Source organism: Gracilinanus agilis, chromosome 6 (genome assembly GCF_016433145.1).
Source record: "Gracilinanus agilis isolate LMUSP501 chromosome 6, AgileGrace, whole genome shotgun sequence".
Taxonomy (NCBI): Eukaryota; Metazoa; Chordata; class Mammalia; order Didelphimorphia; family Didelphidae; genus Gracilinanus; species Gracilinanus agilis.
The window spans coordinates 193,534,106-193,556,549 of record NC_058135.1 but is presented as its reverse complement, the minus strand read 5'-3'; the positions used below and the strand labels follow the sequence as shown (position 1 = coordinate 193,556,549).

Sequence of the window (22,444 nt, the reverse complement as noted above, 5' to 3'; positions counted from 1 at the left end):
ATAAAAGAACAATAAATTGATAGATGAGAACCCTAATTCCCAGCAACATGGTTCCATAGGTGAACAATGGCTTTTACCTACCACTTAATTTCTCATAAAATATTTTTAGTTCCATTGAGATGGAGATTTTTCACATAAAACATAACAATTTTAATGGACTATAAATTTTAAGAATGGAATATGGTAGCAAAATGGAATATGCTTTATAGTTCTTCATGATTGAAAAGACATTTATTAAGTGCCTACCTATTTTGTGCCAGGAACCATGCTAGAGACTATAGATAAAAAAATACAAAAACTAAATAGTTCTTGACTTCAAGGGTACAACATTTACACAAAGAAGTAAATACAGAATACGTTCAGAGTAAATACAAACTTCAACATGGAGGACACTAGCAACTTAGGGGGAAAGGAAAGACCTCTAGTGGGACATAACCTATTGAGCTGATCTTCAAGAAAACTGGAAAGAGTTGGGGGGCGGGCAGAGATATCTCAGAAGTAGGGAGAGGGAGTAAATTACTCATGTTCTATAAAGAAAAGACTGCAAAAAACAAAAACAAATAAAAATATATAGAGAAATGGAAGATAGAAATCCTATGCAGGGAATATAGTAAGTAAGCCAGTTTAGCTAAAATGTAGTATGTATGAAAAGAAGTGATAAGTCTGGAAAGGTATGCTACAATTAAATTGTAAGTAATAGAACATTTCTATTCTGTATAGCTAATATGCCTTATTTGCTATAGAATTACAATATTTTGTGTATGTCTAAATAAACTATGTACTATAAACAAAAATTAACTTATTTCCTTTACTGAATGGAAAAATTAAACTATATCTTAAATAGTTAGTGAGAAGGAAGAGTTTTGTGTTTTTTTGGGAGGTGGGAACATGGCAATGAAATTACTAAAGACTTCTGTAAATTTAAAAGTTAATGAGGGGGCAGGTGTGAAAGGAAAATCTTGGTTCTCTTTGTCTGTTCTGAGTTTACACTTGTTAAAAGGGAATCCTTTATTCTCTTTGCCTAGTTGGAGTTAAAACTTTGGTTAACAATAATTTAAATACCCCTACTTGGTACCTCACCAGATTGTGAGGACAGGATTAATTCTCCTTTGTCTTCTTTTGAATTAATCAACAAAAGTAAATACACTCATACTTAACCCTAAAGTAAGAGAAACTCTTACTACAGGAGTTTACCCCTCCAAAAGAAAGACACCCCTACTTAACCTTAAGTAGGTGAAAGTCTGCAAGTCACATGCTAACTGGGTAATAACTCAGAAACACCAAACTGGGTGACAAGTCAAAAACATATGCATCCTAGCAGGAGAGTTAACACCTTTAGAGGTAACAAGTCATCCCACAAAATCTGCCCCTGGGCAGGGCTGGACAATTTGGGAACTGTGATTGGCCCCTGTGAAGAGGGGCAGGAATAGGAAACCACCATAAAAGCCACAAAATTCTTGGGCTGGGTCAGTCTTGTGAAGTTGAGTCTCAAGAAGAGTGTCTCCTGGAGATAGTCTTCAAGGGAACTTCGCTAGAGACTATGGCATAATCATGGCTTCAACTTAGATTCTGACTTCTGGACTACTTCACTGAGTGAGTGAAAAGGGCCGATCACTTTACTAGTTTCCTAACTACCTACCAGCCCTCCTGGCTGAGGACTAGTATAGGTATTTTCTCTTAACCTCTCTCACATTTCTCTACTTTATTGTTTCCCCTCTAATTTGGTAAATAAACTTCTGACTTGAGATATAACTTTGGTGACCATGTTATTTCATATAATTTAAGTCCAATAACTAAATTTAACCTTTACACAGGTAGGTGGCTCAGTGGATTGAAAACCAGACCTAGAGATGGAAGGTCCTGGGTTCAAATTTAGCCTTCATAACTGTGTGGCCCTGGGCAAGTCACTTAATCCTCATTTGCCTGGTCCTTACCATTCTCCTTCCCTAAAAGCAACACACAAAGTCAGAAAGGAAGGGTTTTTTTTTTAAGTTAATGAATGATTAAGTATAATTTAGTAATTGTTGCCACTTTCAATATGAGATATAAAATCATATCATCTGAGTACAAAATATTATCATTCTTTGCTATGACAATGAACATACACACATACACAAGTCTTGGGAATTTCCAGTTTGCCCATTATGTTTTGGAATGAAAAATCAATTGAATATTCTATGTACTGAACATATTTTATTAAGTAAGAAACATGAGACAACCAAAATGAAGAGAAAAAGAGCAGAAGGATAGCAATCACTATATAGTAGGAATTTTTTTTATTAAAAAGAAAAAACATTTAACCCCCCAAAATTTTTAATAAATCTGAAATGACCAAAGTTTCAAAATATCCATATTCTCATCTAAAAATAAATTGTAAAAGTACACATGAAGTTCAACAGAGCCCACAATAGCTTAAGTTCCAAAAAGACATATCAATCAACAACCCAAGAATGTTAACGGGTAACAGATTACCAATTTCTTCCATGAGTACATAGGAAAGGATAACATCAATAACATGGAGCAATTAAAATAAAATTCTTCTTCACTAATCTGATTTTAATGCTAGCCTCAATTCAAAGTATTCCTAAAAAAATTCCTGATAATTATGTAAAAGTGAATGTCAGGCTGATCAATTCAAGTTAATATCCTATATGGCCAATGCCAATAAGCAAAATAATGAAATGTATTGTAAGGGTTAAAAATAGGGGTTTTGACAAAATAAGAGAGCAGCTTTTAATAACTTAAGTTTTAATGAGAATATAGTAGAGTTATAAATTAATATTATCTCTTTAAGCCAGAGAAAACTTCTAGCAGTTTTTAACCATTAACAATTTAGTTTAATTAAAATAGAGATAGTAAAATAATATAATAAAATGAATATAGTAAAGGAGAGAAATACAGGAAAGAGGTAGAGAAAGAAAATGTCCTAATGACAGTCAGTTGACTACTGACAGTTGGGGTGTCATATTATCCTATAACTACCTATAATTACTACCTAAAACTGCCTATGTCTACCTATAATAACAACCACCCCACAAAGTTCCAATAGAAAGATAGAAAAGAGGAAGGAGAGATTACTAACCTTATACCCTATAAATATACCAAAATTCCTAATACTCCCTAAAATTCCTAATACTACCTCTAATTATCTTCTGAGGACAATTTCTTCTGCCTGGTACCACCCAGGCCTAATATAACCTACTCTATCTATAAATTATTCACTAACTACCTAACTCCCTAAAATAATGGATAGCCACCACTCACTCTGTCAGTAGCCAACTGACAGCAGATCTTTGCCTATGAGACAGACCTCCTGCTCTCTAGAGATCCCAGAAGCAAAAAACCCTCTAAAGGCAAAAGCCCTCTCAGTAAGCTCAGGCCCTCCTTTATATTCCAGCAACTAAATGCCAACCCACACTACCAGCAACTAACCCCCAAAAACCAACTCACGTTCAGCAGCCAACTTCCCCACAACTCCCAGCCCTAACTGTCTGCAACTGACTCACCAACTGTCAGCAACTGATAGCCTGCAACTGACACTGGCTCAGCGGGAGGGGGGTGGGGTTCCCCAGTTCCTACTTCCTGTCATTGTGGGCTGGTTGATCCCCATATATTTCTATAATAAAAGGACCTCCAGGTCCCCCATTATATTAAAAAAGGAATAAAGAATTCCTTTTTACAGTACTTAATTTTATACTTTTATTAACAAATGGTATTGATAAATAAAACATATCTTGATTCTTACACACTCCAAGAACTCACATCATCATGCCCTTTTAAATGTTGCTTTATCAATGTTCACTGGTTATTTCTCTACCCAATTAAGACTGCAGCTCCTTTAAGACAAAGACTTTTTTCCCACACCCACCATAAGATCTAGAGTATGATGATACATGTAAATAGAAATACAATGACTTTTCAAACAAGATTCCTGCTCATAAATGGGGGAGTTTTAGGATGATTATCACCACAGAACTATAGAATCTCAAAAGAGTTCCAGGTTAGATCATCTGTCATAATCTACACCCAAAGAAAATCTCAATATGATGTAACTGACAAGTATTCAGTATACATTCTTTTTTTTTTAACACTTCTAACCTCTCCCCCTCCAACCCAGCATATATAATACCACCCCATTCTTCAATATCTCAAGAGATATCTAAAGTGACATTACTATATAGTTATTATTCCTTCCATTAATGTGGACTGGAACTTCATCTATACCCCTAATACACCAGATAATTTCATACCAAAAAATTCATCAACCTTTCAGTGTTAAGTCCTCTCCAATGAATTAGGCAACAATCCACTGACCGGACCATACCCAAATCTTTTTCATTTGGTAATTGAGACCAGAGTATGTACTCTGCTGGTAGAGTTTTCAAGAGGCCAAGGTTCCTCTCATCCCATGAGGTATCAGAATAACGCTTAAGTGGTCAGTCTTCCTAAACTGCATATCACTCTCCTGCTCAAAAAATTTCAATAACTAAGTTATATACAGAATAATGGTCCAAATTATTTTACTTTGCATTAAGATCTTCTAAAATCTGGCTGCAACCTACTTCTCCACTTCATCCCTTACTACTACTCTATACAGAACAACATTTACCAGACTGGTTTGCTCACCAAGTCTTTAATATACCCATCACATTCCTATTTCTGAGATGCTCTTTACCTTGTTACCTCTGCCTTTACCCTTTCTTTTCCTCCCTAATGTCTAAAAAGCTTTTTATGCTATAGGCTCACAGAACTCTAATGTCTCTGTAAAGCATTCACTGATCACTAGAGTTCCAATGATCTCTCCTTCCTAAATTGGAAAGCACTTATTTTCTAAATTCTATAATATTCATTTAATGTTTATTGTGTATCACCCTGGTAGAACTTTCAGGCTATTCATGAGGCTTCAGTCCCACCTTATTCAGTCCCCTCATTTTACTGAAACTGAGATACAGAGAGGTAGAATTACTTATTCAATGTAACATAATTAGTAAATGGCAGAACCAGGATTAGAACTATGGTTTCTTGCCTCAGTTTAGTACACTTTCCACCATAATATAATTATTAATCATCTTTTTATGTACATATGTCTAATCTGCCCAGCTAAGCCAGCGAGGACTAAAAGTATAAATCCCTGCTTCTCTTAATTGGCCCCTGAAGGCTCAGTTGGTTCAGTTAATTAAGTACTTACTAATCATTTAGAGTAGAGGTGTCGAAAACAACACTTTAATGCAGCCAAAACCAGATTAAAATGTAATAAGGAAATATTTTACAAAAAAAAAATACAAAAAAGCCCCATAGATAACATTATATTTTAAAACTAAGTCAATATGTGGCTTGAAGGGATCTTTATGTAAAAATCAGGGGTCCAATTTCTACTATAATTTGACACCAATGATTTAAAGGACAGGCTTTGGTGAAGTAAGCTAGACAACTGCCTCAGACACTTGGTTTCATTCATTCAAATGCATTCTATAAAGTCTGTAATGCCCACTCACAAATATAAGTCTCAAGTTTCCAAATTTAAAATTTATAAGCTATGAGGGCAGAGTCAAATTACCCTCCAAACAACTTTGATATAATACCTCAGAATGAATTCTGGAGCAGCAGAACCCACAAAAAGATGGGGTAAAACAATTTTTTACTTGAGTAGGAGTGGAGCTCAGATCAGCATGCCAAATAGGCTCCATTTCTGTAAGCTACCACTGGCCTTGAGGGCAGTTGAATTACCAACAAAGGCTTCTGGAGCACTCAGTCACAGATAGTAAGGGAGTTGGATAACTGGTCAGAAGGAGAATGCAGAGGCCCTTTTGTTTTCTCTGGGTGCAGGACTCTGTTGCATTGCCCACACACAGATCTAGGTTACAGGATGTAATCCCAAGGTAAGGAGGAGAACACACCAGTGTTTGCAGCTTCAGGAAAGAAGGGGATCCTGGTCATAGTTCCCAGGGGGAAAAGAGAGCTTGTGGGTACTCACAGACCAGAGCACAGAGTATTAAACACACCTCTCCTTACATCAAACTGCCTTGGAAGAACTAAAAACTTATAGATCCCTGAAACTGGCTCTGAAGACACCTGCATAAAGAAAATGAAGCTTGAGATAGTGTCCCCTTCACCATAGGAATGAAGCACACCTATAAAAGTTTTTAAGTTAAATGATAAGAAAAAAATACAAAGCATTACCCAACTGAAAGATGGTCAAATGATATGAAATGTCAGTTCTCCAAGGAAGAAATTAAAACTATCCATAGCTATATGATAAAATGTTCCAAGTCACTATTAATCCAAGCACAAGAAAAATGCTGAGAGATACCACCTCATACCTATCCAATTGGCTAACATTACCAAAAAGGAAAATGATAAATATTGGAGGGGATGTAGAAAAACTGGGACACTAATACACTGTTGATGGAACTATGAACTGATAAAACCAAACTGGAGAGCAATCTGGGACTGTTCTCAGAGGGCCATAGTCCTCTGACTGCAATTCCACCACTGAGTCTCTACCCCAGAGATCAGAGAGAAGGGAAAAGGACCTATTTATACCAAAATATTTTTAGCAGCTCTTTTTTGTACTGGCAAAGAATTGGAAACTGAGGATTTGTCCATCACTTGGGGAATGGATGTCATCTTTCAAGAAATTATCAATGGAAAACTCTTCTGATATTCTAGAAACAGAGGGTAAAATAGAAACTGAAAGAATCTACCTCCTGAAAGAGATCCCCAAACGAAAATTCCCAGAAATATTATAGCCAAATTCAAGAACTCCCAGGTCAAGAAAAAAAATACACCAAGTAGCCAAAAAGAAACAATTCATATATGATGTAGCCACAGTCAGAATAACACAAAATTTAGCAACTTCTATATTGAAGTATCAAAGGGCCTGGAATATGATATCCCATGGGTGAAAAAAGCTAGGACTACAACCAAGAATCACATACCCAGCAAAACTGAGTATAATTCTTCAGGGGAAAAAAATTTCTGATGAAAACACTAGTGCTGAATAGAAAATTTGAGTCACAAATTTTGACCCAAGAAAAGCATAAAAAAGTAAACAGAAGAAAGAAATCATAAGGTTTTAATAAGGTTAAACTGTTTATATCCATACATGGAAAGATGATACTTGTAAACTCCTAAGAACTTTAAAGGCAGTTAGAATATACATAGACAAAGGACAAGGGTGTAAGTGGAGTATGATGGGATGATGTCTTAAAAAATTAAATTACAGGTTAAGAAAAGAGGAATGCATTCAAAAACAAGGAAACAAAAAGGTAGAATGGGATTAAATTATCTCATATAGAGGAGGTACAAAAGAGAATTTATAGTGGAAGGGAAGATAGGGGAATTGAGGAGTGCTTGAATTTTAGTCTCATCAGAACTAACTCAAAGAAAGAAGAAAACACACACACATACACACACACACCCCTCAATCAGGTACAGAAATCTATCTTCCCATATAGGGAAGGAAAAAGAGACAAGAGAAAGAGGTGGGGGGAGGGAAAGGGGAGGGTGACAAAAGAGAGGACAATCTGGTGGAGGTGGTGGTCAGAAACTAAACCCTTTTGAGGATAGACAGAATAAAAGGAAAGAAAGATTAGATGGGGAAAAAATGGAAGATAAAACACAGTAATAATAATGGAGAAAAAGTTTTTGCAACAAATCTCTCTAATAAAGGCTTCATATCTCAAATGCAGAAACAAGTCAGATATATAATACAAGTCAATTACAAATTGATAAATGATGAAAAGATCTGAAAAGGAAATTTTCAGACTAGCTGCCCCTAAATCTTTTTATTTTTAAGGAATACCAAAAATGGGGACAGTTAGGTGATTCAGTAGATTGAGAGCCAAACCTAGAGATGAGAGATCCTAAGTTCAAATCTGGCCTCAGACATTTCCTAGTTATGTGAACCTGGGCGAGTTACTTAATCCACATTATCTAGCCCTTACTGTTTGCTCTTTTACGTTGGAACTAATACACAGTATTGATTCTAAGACAGAAGGTAAGGTCTTTATTTTTAAAAAATTATTTTGAAAGAATACCAAAAGCAACTACATTCTAGTACCACAGAATAATTCAGACAATATTATTGGAATTTACTGCCAGGGGACTTGATTTTTGTCCTATATATCCAAAGAAATATTTAAGTATTATTATGAAATAAAATAAATTTTTTCATGATTTGATTCTAAAGGGGGGATTCAGAGAAGATCAGGGAGAATTAAACACAGAACACCCTATTTACACTTATATTATTGAGTATATGTCATATACATAGGAAGAGAAGCTGAAAAGTTACAGTGAAAAGAAACTATTTTTTTTAGGTAGCTACCTCTACAACCAGCTTGTAAAAGATCCTTCAGATAGGATACATTACTTAATCTTAAACTAGATTATGTTCCCAAAACCATTACTTGCCAGACTCACCACAAACTGTACCTACCCTCTTGAATTTGTTATTAAAGTTTTCAAATGTAAAGAGAAAAGTAAAATTTTTAAAGGTCTCTGCCTTTCATACCAATGAGACCAGCTTTTACAAGGGCAGATTTGTGGAGTAAAGTCAAGTGGAAAATCCCTGCTGTAGCACTTTCCCTTGTAGCTGTCTCCTCAGACCTTAATATCTCTCCAATCTTAGCATAGAAATGTAAATAAAAATTCCTCCGCATCTTCTTAAAAATTCTTCCACATCTTCTTAATATTCAACAACTTCCACTTTTAAGTATTTGAATGTAATTATGCTAATCAGAAGTTGCAGTAGTTGGTGTCTTGGAAATGACCCACATACTTTTGGTACCATGCACATACTTTCACGGTGTCCAAATTGGAGAAGGTCCCCTAGATGTTGATACTAGTCCATATTGGTACTCTAGCTCCTCCCAGACAATAGTCATGCTAACAAGTGATATTGCAATATACAATATATTACCTTTCTTTCTTTTAGTAGCTCCATATAGCCATTTGATCCCAGTGATAGTAAGGTAATAAGTATATCTAAAGATGGGGAAGCCGAAGCTCTTCCTGAAATAATAAAGAACAGATTACTCCCATAAGAAGACAGTGGTCTGGAAAAGAAAAGTTATTGCAGGGGCAAAATACATTCAAGTTCTTCTGAAGGACAATTAGCTTATTTACCTGGATACATCTTGCTGATTTCTTGAACGAAGGAATCACTGAAGCCAGCAATGATAGCACCACCTACTGGAACCATAAAATTTTTGTCCAAGCTTTGAACGAAGGCATCTATTCTACCTACTCGAGCACCCTAAAATCAAATGACACAAAATATCAAGTATTTGCTACTAGGCTAACATACAATAACTAAGATAAAAAGATGCCAAAGAATACTATTAAATATATAAATTAAATAAAGTTAGATTAAATAAAAATACTGTCATTTTCTTATGAGCTTAATTTTGCTAATTAAAAGAATTAAATATTAGCCTTTTATTCACAAACCAATCTTAACTTTTAGAAAAGTAAAACATTAGCATAGACATATATATTTTAGTCTTAGTACTTTAGGACATTCATTGAAAATAAATGTTAATTAATTAATATCTATAAATCTGCCACACTATAGAACCACTAACTCTTTTATTCACTCGCCAAAGTTTACTACCTTTCAAGTCAATAAGTATTTAAAGCCATTCTAATTGTGGGAATAAAAAAAGAATATAAGATTCTCATCCTCAAAGATCCTTCAGTCTAGTTTAGCAGACAAGATATACTAATAAATGTTCAGCTAAATAATAAAAGATGTAAGTAGGACTTGGACTGTGGCTCAAAAAAAATCTAGGATTTAATTAACAGAAAGTATAGCCAAAGGAACATTCCATATAGGCGGAACATCATAAGCTAAGAAAAAGAAGCAAGAATGAGCATGGTATTTATAACAGATAATAAAAATAATTTGAGTGGAGAATTTATACTTTTCTACTCTCCCTGGAAATACAAAGAAAAGAAAATAAGCAAATACCGCAAGGGGAAAGGTCTCAGAAACAAAGACTGAGGAGAGAATAGGGGCTGTAAAGTAGAACCTATACAGAAAGTCAAGCCATTCTTAGTGTTTAAAAATCTATCCTACTAGTACTTAGTTCTGAGTTTTATGAGCACACATTTACATTATATCACGTCCATCTCCCAACTATTATTTACAACAAGCTTTAACAACAATCAACATCCTATACACTTCAACATATATCTCAGTCCAAGTAGGAAGGGCAACAATGCAACAGAAACCTAGAAACTTTAATTACTCCTTATAAACATCAGTCACTGGTCTCCCAAAGCACAAACCCAAGATAAAATATTAAGTACCATCAGTATTTTCTGCACCTAAAGAAAGCAGCTCTAAGAAAGTATAAACATTTATATTTCATACACTGTATTATCATATTATTTCTATATTAGGGAAAATTTCTGAGCCAGTTTTAGACCTAGCTCTATTCAAGCTATAGATTTTTGCATTCTCTTTATACTTCAGAATGTGGTCCTTTCATAGACTCTGGCTAACAGAAAGGTTTTACAATGACTCTTTTCCTGCCTATGTGACAAAACAAATCACCTGTCCATTTCTCAGTATGGGGAAGGGTTGAGGTTTTGCTGGACCACCTCCTAATTAGCTAGTTACCAATTAAAGACGTCTTGGGATGTTCAAGGGAGGAATTGAATAATGAGCTCCCAAAAGTGCATAGAGGTATCTGGGTCAAGAATACTGGAGGTTTTTGGAGAAGAAAAGCCTTTGATAATAATTAGTATTATCTTGATTGGTCACTTAATTATTTTAAAATTAAGAAAACTGTTACTCAAGAATTTCAAAGGCTACAAAAAATTCATAATTATCCATTTGGTCAGCAGTTACTTGAAGCTCCTGGTGAATTTGGATTCTTATTTCCTATGATCTACTTTAAACCCCATATTTTTATGACTAATGCAAAGCAAGACAAAACTTTATCCCTATCATCACACCATCAGAAATTAAGATTGCTTCTATATTACAAATCCTAAAATAATTTTGTGTAATTCCTTATCACATAATTATTTTTTAATTATTTAATTCTATTGCTAATAAACCTTTCAAGTGAAAATTCAAATAGCAATAAGTCTTAGTGAAAACTAGAAAACTTAAAAGCAGAAAATGTGAAACTAAGTGCTAGTGCCTTTCCTATACAACCTGTGCTTACCTTAACATTTCAGTTAACTCATTTGATAAATGATGATATTACCTCTCAAGACTTGGTCACATTTCTCTTTACCTGCATCCACAATTCTACTATCTATATTGCCAATTCCCACAAATACATGTTATAACCATATTTTAAGCTATGGATCCACAGATGTTCTTTATAATATGTGGAAGAATTATAGGGACTATATTTTCCTTATATGGAGAGCATGTTTTCTTCTAATGTTATTGACTTTTACTTCTCTTCTTCCAAACTGTCCTTCACCGCTGTATAAATGCATTCCCAATCAGCTGTCCTTTATTTCTTTGGTGAGACTTGCTACTTCAAATTCAAACTTTTCTATTATGCCAATTATTTCTGCTGCAGAGGTCATAAATTCTGGTCTTACAATTCACTTTTAAATCACTCAGAAACATGTTATGGTTTCATGTTCTGCTGAAAATCCACAGGATTCTCTGCCTCATCAGATGTTGAATCATTTCCCATTGTTTTACAGTATTTCTTAATAAATGTTGAAGTCATTTACTAGAACTGGAGGTCTTATTTCTTTCAAGTATTATGCCTTTCTTGTTGGTTTATTTGTCTATGTTCATTGGTCTTTTGAATTTTCTTCTTTATGAGATCTTCAGTATTTTCAGGTTTTTTCCCCTTATTTTCCCCTATTGCTCCATTTCTGACTCCCTTTCCTCTGGTGATGATTTCCTTAGGGGCTGGGTCTCCAAGTGCCTCAGCCTCCTCTTACTCTGAGCAATTCATGGTTCACCAGTCTAAGAGTTTACTTTAAGTGAACTTTTGAGAGGCAAAAATTAGCTCCAGCTGGATGCTAGGCTCTTTCTCTTAGGCTTAATGAAGTGTCACATAATCCCTCAAACACAGTGTCCTGCCCTATTCCCTCTGACTCCTCAGTTCTCTGGCCCAACAGTAAAAAGCACAGCCACACTGCTATAATCAGCCCGGACAGAGCTCTGTTATAAACCTAGACACATGTCCTGTCTCATTCCTTCTGTTCCTCTGCTTTCTTGCAGAACTGTGTTGTAGCACAGAATTCTATAGGCATCCTTTCCCTCGTGGCCTCAGCATATTTTTGCAGTTTGGAGCTTAGATCTCCAGGCACTGGAAATGAAGGTAAGTTAGGATCTGGGATAGGCTTGCCTTTTGTTGCAAGCCCAAGGGCTGGATCGGCTTGTGAAGTCTTGCTGCTGAAAGCATGATGGGCAGTGAGGAAGAGGGTGTTGAGTGGGCACAAGTTGGATGTTAATTCACAGAGTTTTTTACCTTCTTTGGGTTCTTAGTGTTCTAAACCAAAGGTATCAAATATGTTATCCTTGGCCCAAAGGTCTCCTGAGTGAAGCCCAAATTAGATTACAATATAACTGGGAAATATTTAATAAAACAAATCAAAACATAATAATATAAAATTATATTTCAAAACAAAGTCAATATGTAGCCTTCAGATATACTTATGTACAACAGTTTAGAGACCATAGTTTCTTTTGAGTTTGACACCACTACGAATGACTATGGAATTGCCTTATTTATTTATGGAAGTGCTGAAATTGCTTTATCTCCAATGCATAATTTCTGTTTTGGAAAGGTCTGAAGAATTTATGAGGATCAGAGAAAATGTCTAGTCCTTCAACATATTGTGACCCATAAGTCCAAATATAAGGAATAAAAGCTACTTTGAATTCGAAAATCTAACTCCAAGGCATCAGGAAAAGAGTACTAAAGAAGCTACAATTTAACTCATTAAATCTTTAGCTTCCTTTGTACGCCCCTATTTTTGATTACCTCATGGTCCAAGCTGACCATCAACAAATCTCGCCAACTAGCACAATGATATAAAAAGAAAAAAAAAAGCAGATCAATGGAACTTAGTAAAGAAAACTAAGAACACAAATGTCAAGTTTAGAGTTACATTTTTGCAATCTTAGGCTATTAAACATTTCTTGAGGCTTTCCAAAATAAAAACTGGAGTCATATTGTAAATAGGAACACCAAGAAATAATACATCAATAAGCAAAATTTTACATCAGCATTCCCATCCCTTCATCATAAAGATAAATCCATGACAAGCAGACTGAAATAAATATCTTTTAGTTGGGAAAAGTATAACCACTTACAGATGATCTAAGGACTAGAAATAATGGCTACTAGGCACCTGAACCTCAAACCACATCTTGAGGTCATGAGGCTGTCCATAAGAAAGGATATGCTGAATGGCCACTAGGTAGTGTAGTGAATAGAGAGCCAGGGTTGGAAATGGGAGGTCCTGAGTTCAAATGTAACCTTAGACACTTCCTAACTGTACAACCCTAGACAAGTCAATTAATCCCAACTTCAGAAAGAAGGGAGGGAAGGAGGGGAGGAGGGGAGGGAAGAAACTTTAAAATAACACAGTTACAAAAAAGAAGAACATGGAGGTCACTTATCTCAAACATTTTATTTAATGGATGTAAAGAACAGTCGAGATTAGTTAGTAAATGGCAAAGCTACAACTTGGGCCATTCATCTAATTCCAAATTAAATGCCCAATTTCTCTGAAGTAAAATATGAGTACTCTTTACTTTGTATTAAGAGATGGGAGTAATAGAAAGGAACATTAGATTTCTCCCCATTCTAAATATATAAAGGAAGACTTGAGCTCTAGGTATCTTTGTGAAAGATTAAAATTTATCCATCTATATGTTTTCACTTCCTCTTTCTCTGTGACCTCTTATTTTAGCCTCTAAACTCTTTAATTTCAGATTTTTAAAAAGTGGTACTATAAGAATTAGTGATTAATATGTCAATAGAAGTAGTATATGTACTCCAAAACTGCCCAGTCTTTAGAAGAGAATAAACTTTACTATGCTTGAAAATTTGATTTTTTAATAAAAACTACTTTTTTGGGGCAGCTGGGTAGCTCAGTGGAGTGAGAGTCAGGCCTAGAGACAGGAGGTCCTAGGTTCAAACCCGGCCTCAGCCACTTCCCAGCTGTGTGACCCTGGGCAAGTCACTTGACCCCCATTGCCCACCCTTACCACTCTTCCACCTATGAGACAATACATCGAAGTACAAGGGTTAAAAAAAAACAAACTACTTTTTTTTACCTGTTGTATGAGATGCATACACTTTGAAGACTGTACTCCATATGCATTGTTAACTATATGTGGAATGTCATATTTAGCACAGATCACAGCTAGATCTTCCAGTCTATAAAAATAAAAATACAATTTATTAACAGTCACATGGCATACTGTAAAGTTATCATATTCGAGTTATTTTTTAATTTCTTATTTGTTACTTATGTTTACTGTGTAAAACTCAATGACTGGGGGCAGCTGGGTAGCTCAGTGGAGTGAGAGTCAGGCCTAGAGACAGGAGGTCCTAGGTTCAAACCCGGCCTCAGCCACTTCCCAGCTGTGTGACCCTGGGCAAGTCACTTGACCCCCATTGCCCACCCTTACCAATCTTCCACCTTTGAGACAATACACCGAAGTACAAGGGTTTAAAAAAAAAACTCAATGACTGACACAAATATCACTCAAATATACTAGCATGTTACTTGGTACCTCAAAAATACATAAAAGTCATTTTTTTATTTTACAGCAACAAATGAAGGTTTTCAACTCAAGTAATGAAATGAGGTGATAAAAGGCAATACATATTTACAAAGGATTAAATTAAAACCTTTTTAATCAACTAAAATTCTAAAAAGTATAAGTTTTGACCTGTGTCAAACTATTGAAACATTTTTAAATTTCCATTTTAATTATTTACATTGACAAAAAATTAAGAGCTGAATTTTCATGATGAAGAAATCAAACATGCCAACTGACAATAATAAAATATTTTAAACTTCTTTTATATGTCAGTGCAACTTTTTAAAACCTTTTAGAATAGGCTCCTCTAACGTAGCTGCCCTTCAACTCTCTCTTAATTATTAAGTTATTGAGAGAGTCTGAAAATTTATAGTGAAATTTTGATTACCTATGAAAAGTTTAATGGTTAGACCAAAGTCTTACAAGAAGATACCCCACCTTGCATAACTAAAAACCACTCCTGAAATTACTTGGAACTCCTATCAACTTGACTATGAACTAATATAGGAATTTTTTGGGCTAATGTGAAATATAAAAGAAAAATTAAAGGAAATAAAATAAGAAATATAAGAGAATCTCTAATATTGCATTAATGTAGCTTTGGTCAAAATCAATGCAAATACAGAATTTTTACTTGGGAATGAGGAATTTTATGTAAGAGTTCTTTTTATCAAGTATATTTAAATTTTAAATATAATTTTATGTATCTTATATAAAGTGACAATCTCTTTGAGTAGGGCCATAAGAAGTTAGGAATTCAAAAGCAAAAAAAGGTAAAAGGAACAATATAAACAAAGATAAGGACAAGTGAGAAAAGTATAAGTTATGTTCAGAGAGTAGAGTAGTTTGGCAGGAGAATTAATGTGTATGAAGAGGGCAATATAAGTTATGACTAGAAATGCTGTAGATTATAGAGAGCCTTAAATGCCAGACAAAATAGATTGTGAAATCATTTTGGTTATAGTATAAATAATTTTCTTTTTATAGTATATGATCTTTTAATAAAAGTAAGACTATATATAATAATACTGATGTCGGAATTCAAATGACTTACTTAAATTTCTATTAAATGAAAATACTTCAGTATTCGTTTTTAAAATAAAATCTATAAATAAATTTTAACACAATTGTTTCTTATACAAACAATTAAGGGGAAGTAATTTTTTTAATTTATAAAGCCTAGAAAACAAACAAGTAGTTTAATTTTAAACTAAAATAAAAATTAAGTAAAAAATAAAATACCTTCTTAATGAAGGTTCTTAGAAGTAAGGACAATACTCTTAAGAATATTATTATAGAGAACCAAGAGCATTTTACACAACTGGAAGTAGGTGTCCAGTAGACATTTCAAATTCAGTATGCCTAAAATAGAATTTATTTTTCCTAGTAGAGAATTACTACTTCCCATCCCAAACCTTCCCTATTACTATAAAGTCATGGTGGTGAACCTATGTTACATGTGCCTGAGGAGGCATTCGGAGCCCTCTCTGTGGACATGCCTGCTATCACCTCAGCACAAAATTTGCCAGAGTTCATTACTAGAAAATCAGAGGGATGTGGGGCTTGGCTGCTCCCCTCCCCCTTCTCCACAAGCACCTGAGGTCATCACCCACCCTTTAAAAGATTCACTCTCACTGCTATAGAGTGTCACACCATCCTCCCAAACCTCGGGCTCACAATGGAATTATCCTGGATTCCTCGCTCCTTCTCAAGCCCCTATATCCAAACCTGTTGCCAAAGCCTATCAACTTTACTTCTGTAATACCTCTAGATTATGCCTCCTCTCTCCTCTAATGCTGCCACCACCAATCTATCCTTCATTCAGTCACTAAAGTGATTTCCCTAACATGAAGACCCAATCATGTCACTCCTTTACTCAACAAACTCCAGTGGCTTCTTATTCCCTCCAAGAGTAAATGCAAGATTTTTTTTTGGCATTCAAGGCCCTTTATAACCTAGCCCCTCTCCTACCTTTCCAGTCTTCTTTACTTTTCTCCCTAAGGCATATTCTCTGATCCAGTGACACTGGTTTCCTAATTGTTAAACAAACAAGACACTCTTATCTCTCAGTTCTGGACCTTTTCTCTGGCTGTTTCCTGTGCCATGAATGCCCTACCTCCTCTACCCCAAATACTGACCTCCCAATTAAATTCAAGTCTCAATTAAAATCCCACCTCCTACAGGAAGTCTTCCCAAATCCTTCTTCATTCCAGGGCCTTTCCTCTGTTAATTATTTCCTATTTATCCTGCTTGTAGTTTACTTTGTGTGTGTGTGTGTGTGTGTGTGTGTGTGTGTGTGTGTTTGTGCACATGCATGCATGCGTGTGTGTGTATATATACATTTGCATGTTGTCTCTCCAATTAGACTATTAGCTCCTTGAAGGCAGGAACTATCTTTCTGTATCCTCATAGCTTAGCATAGTGCTATATAGCACATAGCAGATACTTCATAAATATTTATTGGTTGGTTGATTAAAATTCAGAATAACTTCTCCTCAGATTGGTAACAAATTTTTCAGCCATAGTAACTCTCTAAGCCTTTCTCACTAAGTTGCAACAGAGTGATAATTTGCATTAGTGAAAAAGAATATTCATACCAACAAACTGGTTCCTTAAAATACTGAATATTAGAGAAATTATAAAATTAGTTTATATGTGGAAGGTACATTTGTTTTTAGTGCTTTACCAGTCAGTCTCAGGGATATAGTATATAGAAAAAATGTCATATGAAAGACAAAGGAAGCAAAGTAATATTTAAATATATAGCAATATATTAAAAAAATAATATATTTAATGTTAAAGAGATATTTCATCCTATACCTTTTAATTTTATAGTTGGGACAAATAGCCACATTCTGCTTCTTTCCAAATTTTTACCAAAAAGTATACCTATACTCAACTATAGGGATAAAAAATCCATCAAGAATAGCAACCATAAAAATCATATCCACTTATGCTTCAATATTTAACACCAAAAAAATTATAAATGCTTGGTTTCTCCTATCAATGCAGATCATGATCCTTTTTTTAGCTTGGTGAATGGTTTTCAAAAGTTGCTGCAACTGAAAAACATCCATCGCCCTTTGTTAAGTCTCTCATACAAAAGGCATAGCCATATTTGAAACTCTTCAGCTTGGTTGATCCTGCCAAAGCTTAAGCATCCTTTAAAAGAGTCACTTCTATGCTAAGGTGAGACATCTAAATTAAGTTTCTGTTAGGAGTCCATAAAATAATAACTACAATAATAATAAATAGTTAATATTTACATAGGCTTTATTATGTGTCAGGCAAGGTGCTAAGTGCTTTATATTGTCTCATTTGATCTTCATAACAACCCTAAGCAGTACATGTTATTGTGCTTTTTTACAGATGAGAAAAATAAGGCAAATAGTTGTGACTTGGCCAGGGTCACACAGCTGTTAAGTGTCTGAGTCACCTAGTGCCTTTAAAGACATACCTTGGAGATACTGCAGGTTCAGTTCCAGACAACCACAATAAAGAAAACACAGTAATAAAGTAGGCCCCACAAATTTTTTTTTGGTTTCCCACTGCATATACAAGTCATAGTTATGCTATACTATATACTATTGTCTGTTAAGTATGCAACACTCTAAAAAACAATTTATATACCATAATTTAAAAATATTTTATTGCTAAAAAATGCTATCATATGAGCCAGAGATGGCAAACCTATGACACGTGTGTCAGCACTGACATGCATAGCCATTTTCAATAACACACAGCCGCATACAGGGAAGTATGGGGGCCGCATGCCAAGTATGGAACATTTGCTGTGTGTGCACTCTGTGCACTATAGATGGCAATTCTATCTATATTAATTTACCTATTTTGGTTTATTAAATAGTTATATGTTACAATTATACATTTTTGTTATTTAAACTATAAATATCATGAAATTATGATTTTTTTTCTCAAAGTGACACACCACTCGAGTTATGTTTGGTTTTTTGGCGAATTTTGACACACCGAGCTCAAAAGGTTGCCCATTACTGATCTGAGCCTTCAGTGAGTTTGTAATCTTTTTGCTGGTGGAGAGTCCTGCCTCAATGGTGATGCTTGCTGACTAATCAGGATGGTGGCTGCTGAAGGTAGTTGTGGCACATGAATTTTGCCACATCAATTGACTTTTCCTTTCATTTGAACACTTAAGAAGCCATTGTAGGATTAATTGGCTTAATTTCAATATTGTTTTGTCTTGGGGAATATGGAGGGCCAAGAAAAGGGAGCACGATAAAGGGTACAGCTGGTCAGTATAATAGAACACACTCGGCATTTATCAATTAAGTTTGCCAACTTATATATAGGCATGGTTCATGAAGCTCCAAAATAATTACAATAGTAACATCAAAGATCACTGATCACAGATCATCAGAACAGACATAATAATGATGAAAAAGTCTGAAATATTGCAAGAATTACCAAGATAAAATGGACACAATGTAAGCACATGCTTTTGGAAAAATGGCACCAAAACTTTTTCAATGCAGGACTGCCACAAACTTTTAATTCATAAAATACACACACACACACACACACACACACACACACACACACACAGTATCTACAGAATACAATCAAGTGAAGTTCAATAAAACAAGCTATACTTGCATATTCTGCTTTCAACAATGCACGTGAGTTAAAAGTGCCTGGTGAGAGTAAGTAGGTTGCAGTGAATTAACAATTTGTAAGTGACAAAACTGTGAAAATATATCATTAAGGACATGTATAAGCAGGAAATAAGGACAACCAAACTCAGTCTTATCCAATTCCTCATTCTCTCTCACCAGCACCCTCCATCCCCTTACTCCACCTAGTCAATCGGCCAAACCTCGAAGAGTCTATCTCTACAACATCATAAGGCCTTTGAACTGACAATGCTACTACCCTAGCTCAGGACCCTTTCAGTTCTTACCTGGACTATTACAGGAGCTTCCTGACTGGTTTCCCTGCCTCAATTCTCTCCCCTGTACAATTTTTCCCCATATTGTTGCCAAACTTCCTCTGTTCAATATCTAAAGTACTTCACAGACTGTTTTTAGCCTACCTTTCCCGTCTTATCCATCATTGCTTTTTAAGAGACTGGTTCCACTAAAGGGGCCTTCTTGATGCAATTCTTCATCCATTACACTCCTTATCTCCCCATCCCCACACCTTTGTACAGACTGTCCTCTATGCCTAGAATGTGCCACCTCTTTGAATCTATGCTATCTTTTAAAGTTCAGCTCACAGATCAGTTCCTGTGTGAGGCCTTTCTTTATAGCCTCCACTGCAAAATTCCCTTATATTCATCTCTCAAATATTTTATATATACTTATACTGAGTAGAATTTTCACCCAAAGTTTACCTTATATTTATATTGTATATATTTTTGTATATATTTATGAGTGAACATTGTCTCTATCTATAGAATACAAGCACCTTGCAGGCAGGAGCTGTAGCAATAAATTATGCCATTATATCCTCATTACCTAGCAGAGTGGCTGACAAATGGTAGGTACTTAATAAATGTTTGCTCTTTGATTAAACAATGAAGGTAGTAACCACAGTGAAATCACCATTTCATCTAAGTATATCATGTTTTGTAGCATGTAAAACAATTCCTTCAAATTAACAATGAGGATTGGGTAACAATAGTATTAAAATAGAAAAATAGCCAATAGTTCTAATACTCTTCCTTTCCATCTTCCTGAGACTCATTATTACCAAAAGCACACTGTGGTGGAAAAAGAATTAGACTCAAGACTTAGGACCTGGGTTCAAATTTTGCTTCTGACATTTGTGACTTCAGACAAATCACTTAACCTCCCTCTACAACAGTTCCCTCATCTATAAAAGTGGGATGATAACAGCATTAAGCTTAAAGAGCTTAATTAGTTTAATATTATTAGGCTCAAAAAATACATATAAATGCCTTGCAAATCTTCAAGTAACAAATATAAAATATTATCAGTATTATCAGTATTAGGCTGGCAAAAAATCTGATTATCTGTCCCTATGTTGTCTTATGAGTTTATGTCTTGGTCTCCTGCTACCATAGTAGCCTTTTATTATCAAGTTCTTTTTTTTTTTTTTAAACTCATCTTCCTAGCAGCTCCTATTTCTTCACTTTGAACTTTATATTCCCCCTAGGGGTAGGGAGGCACCATGCCAAGCTTCTAGTTCTTCTGTGCTGCTCTTTTCAGAACTAGCTCTGATGTTTCCAGAGATGTAGTCACTGCTCTCCTGGTCTTATATTTCCTTTTTTAAGGGAACTATTCTCTTCACTATGTTTTTGTTCAAAACTGTTGATTTTTTCTTTTCTAATTACTTGTTTTTCTAGCCTTTTTTGGAGCTCTTCCGGAGGTTCATTTCAGGTTGACATCCTTTCAAATTTTCCTTTAAGGATTCACATGTTTTTCATTTTTGTATTGTTGTTCTCTTCTGAGCTTGTATTTTGTTCATCTCTCCTGTTGAAATATTTTTCTGGCATCAAGCTTTTTCTCTAGCTTTTGCTCATTTACGGGTTCCCCCTTGATTTTGTCTATATGCTGAAGCTTAGCTCCATTCCTTAAGAGTACTGTTCTACTATTGTTCTGTGCCTAGGATAGCCTCAGATGTCTGAGGACTCTGCCAAAGAAGTTTGGTTGGCCTGCTGGAGGTTTGCAACTGTTCAGTTTACCTGGTCTGAGTTGGGTTCTGTCTAATCCCACTGAGGCTGGACTTATTGGGCCATTTTCCTCCCACTGCTGCTTATTTTGTATTACATTAGTTTCCACCCTTACCCTCCTGAGGCTGGACCAAGCCAGCTGTGCTCCTTCTCCTGCCACCTGCACTGTTGCATGTCTGAGTTCTGCTGAGGCTTATAAAGTGCTCTCTCATCATACTCCAAAGAGATGAGTCTTTGCTGTCTTCTTCACATTGTTCTGGGACGGAAGCATTGCTTCCCCCCTCCTTTTGTTGGTTCTGCCACTCCAGTATTCATTTTGAGATGTTGTTTGTTTTTTTTTATGTAATTACTTACAGGGTGGTTGGTGGGCTTCAAGTGTTTTTCTGTGCTCTGGTCTTTTTTTTTTTTTTTATTTTAATTTTATTGCCATGCAAAACATACTTCCACATTGGCCACTGTTGTTAAGAGCAAACTCATAATAAACAAAACTCCAAAATAAAATCACAAAGACACTGATGTGAAAGATAGTCTGCTTTGACCCGCATCTATCCAACTCCAACAGTTCTTTCTCTGGAGGTGGATAGCATTCCCCTTCATCGTAAGTCTTTCAGGATTTGTCCCAGATCATTGCATTCTAAGAGTAGCCAAGCTGATCATCATACAGTATTGCTATAACTGCGTACAATGTTCTCCCAATTCAGCTTATTTTGCTCTGCATCAGTTCTTGCAGATCTTTCCGGTTTTTTCTGAAATCATCTTGCTTATCATTTCTTACTGTGCTCTGGTCTTTACCCTAGACAGGCTCCTGTTCCCTGTAGCTACAAGTTGTAGCACTCCTCTTGGCCTAGAACTGTGTGACTAGGACTCCTCCTCTCTATCCTAGAACTACGCCCCAGAATTGCTTCTAGGCAACAGTTACCAACTGATGCCAGTCATACCCAGTATCAGTAAAGGGTCCCCTGCAATCTCTTTCTGACAAGTTGTCTAACTCCTTGACCATCTCTGAGCTG

General features: G+C 35.4%; 1 protein-coding gene across 1 annotated transcript in view; it reads right to left on the bottom strand.

The window, feature by feature from the left end:
• SEPSECS (Sep (O-phosphoserine) tRNA:Sec (selenocysteine) tRNA synthase) overlaps positions 1-22,444 on the bottom strand; it is a 68,932-nt gene that overhangs the window by 20,015 nt on the left and 26,473 nt on the right. The window contains exons 6-8 of the mRNA XM_044680556.1: positions 14,276-14,378; positions 9,130-9,259; positions 8,924-9,015 (exon numbers count right to left, since the gene is read on the bottom strand). Coding sequence (XP_044536491.1) covers positions 8,924-9,015; positions 9,130-9,259; positions 14,276-14,378 — 325 coding nt within the window. The remainder of the gene's footprint in view (positions 1-8,923; positions 9,016-9,129; positions 9,260-14,275; positions 14,379-22,444) is intronic.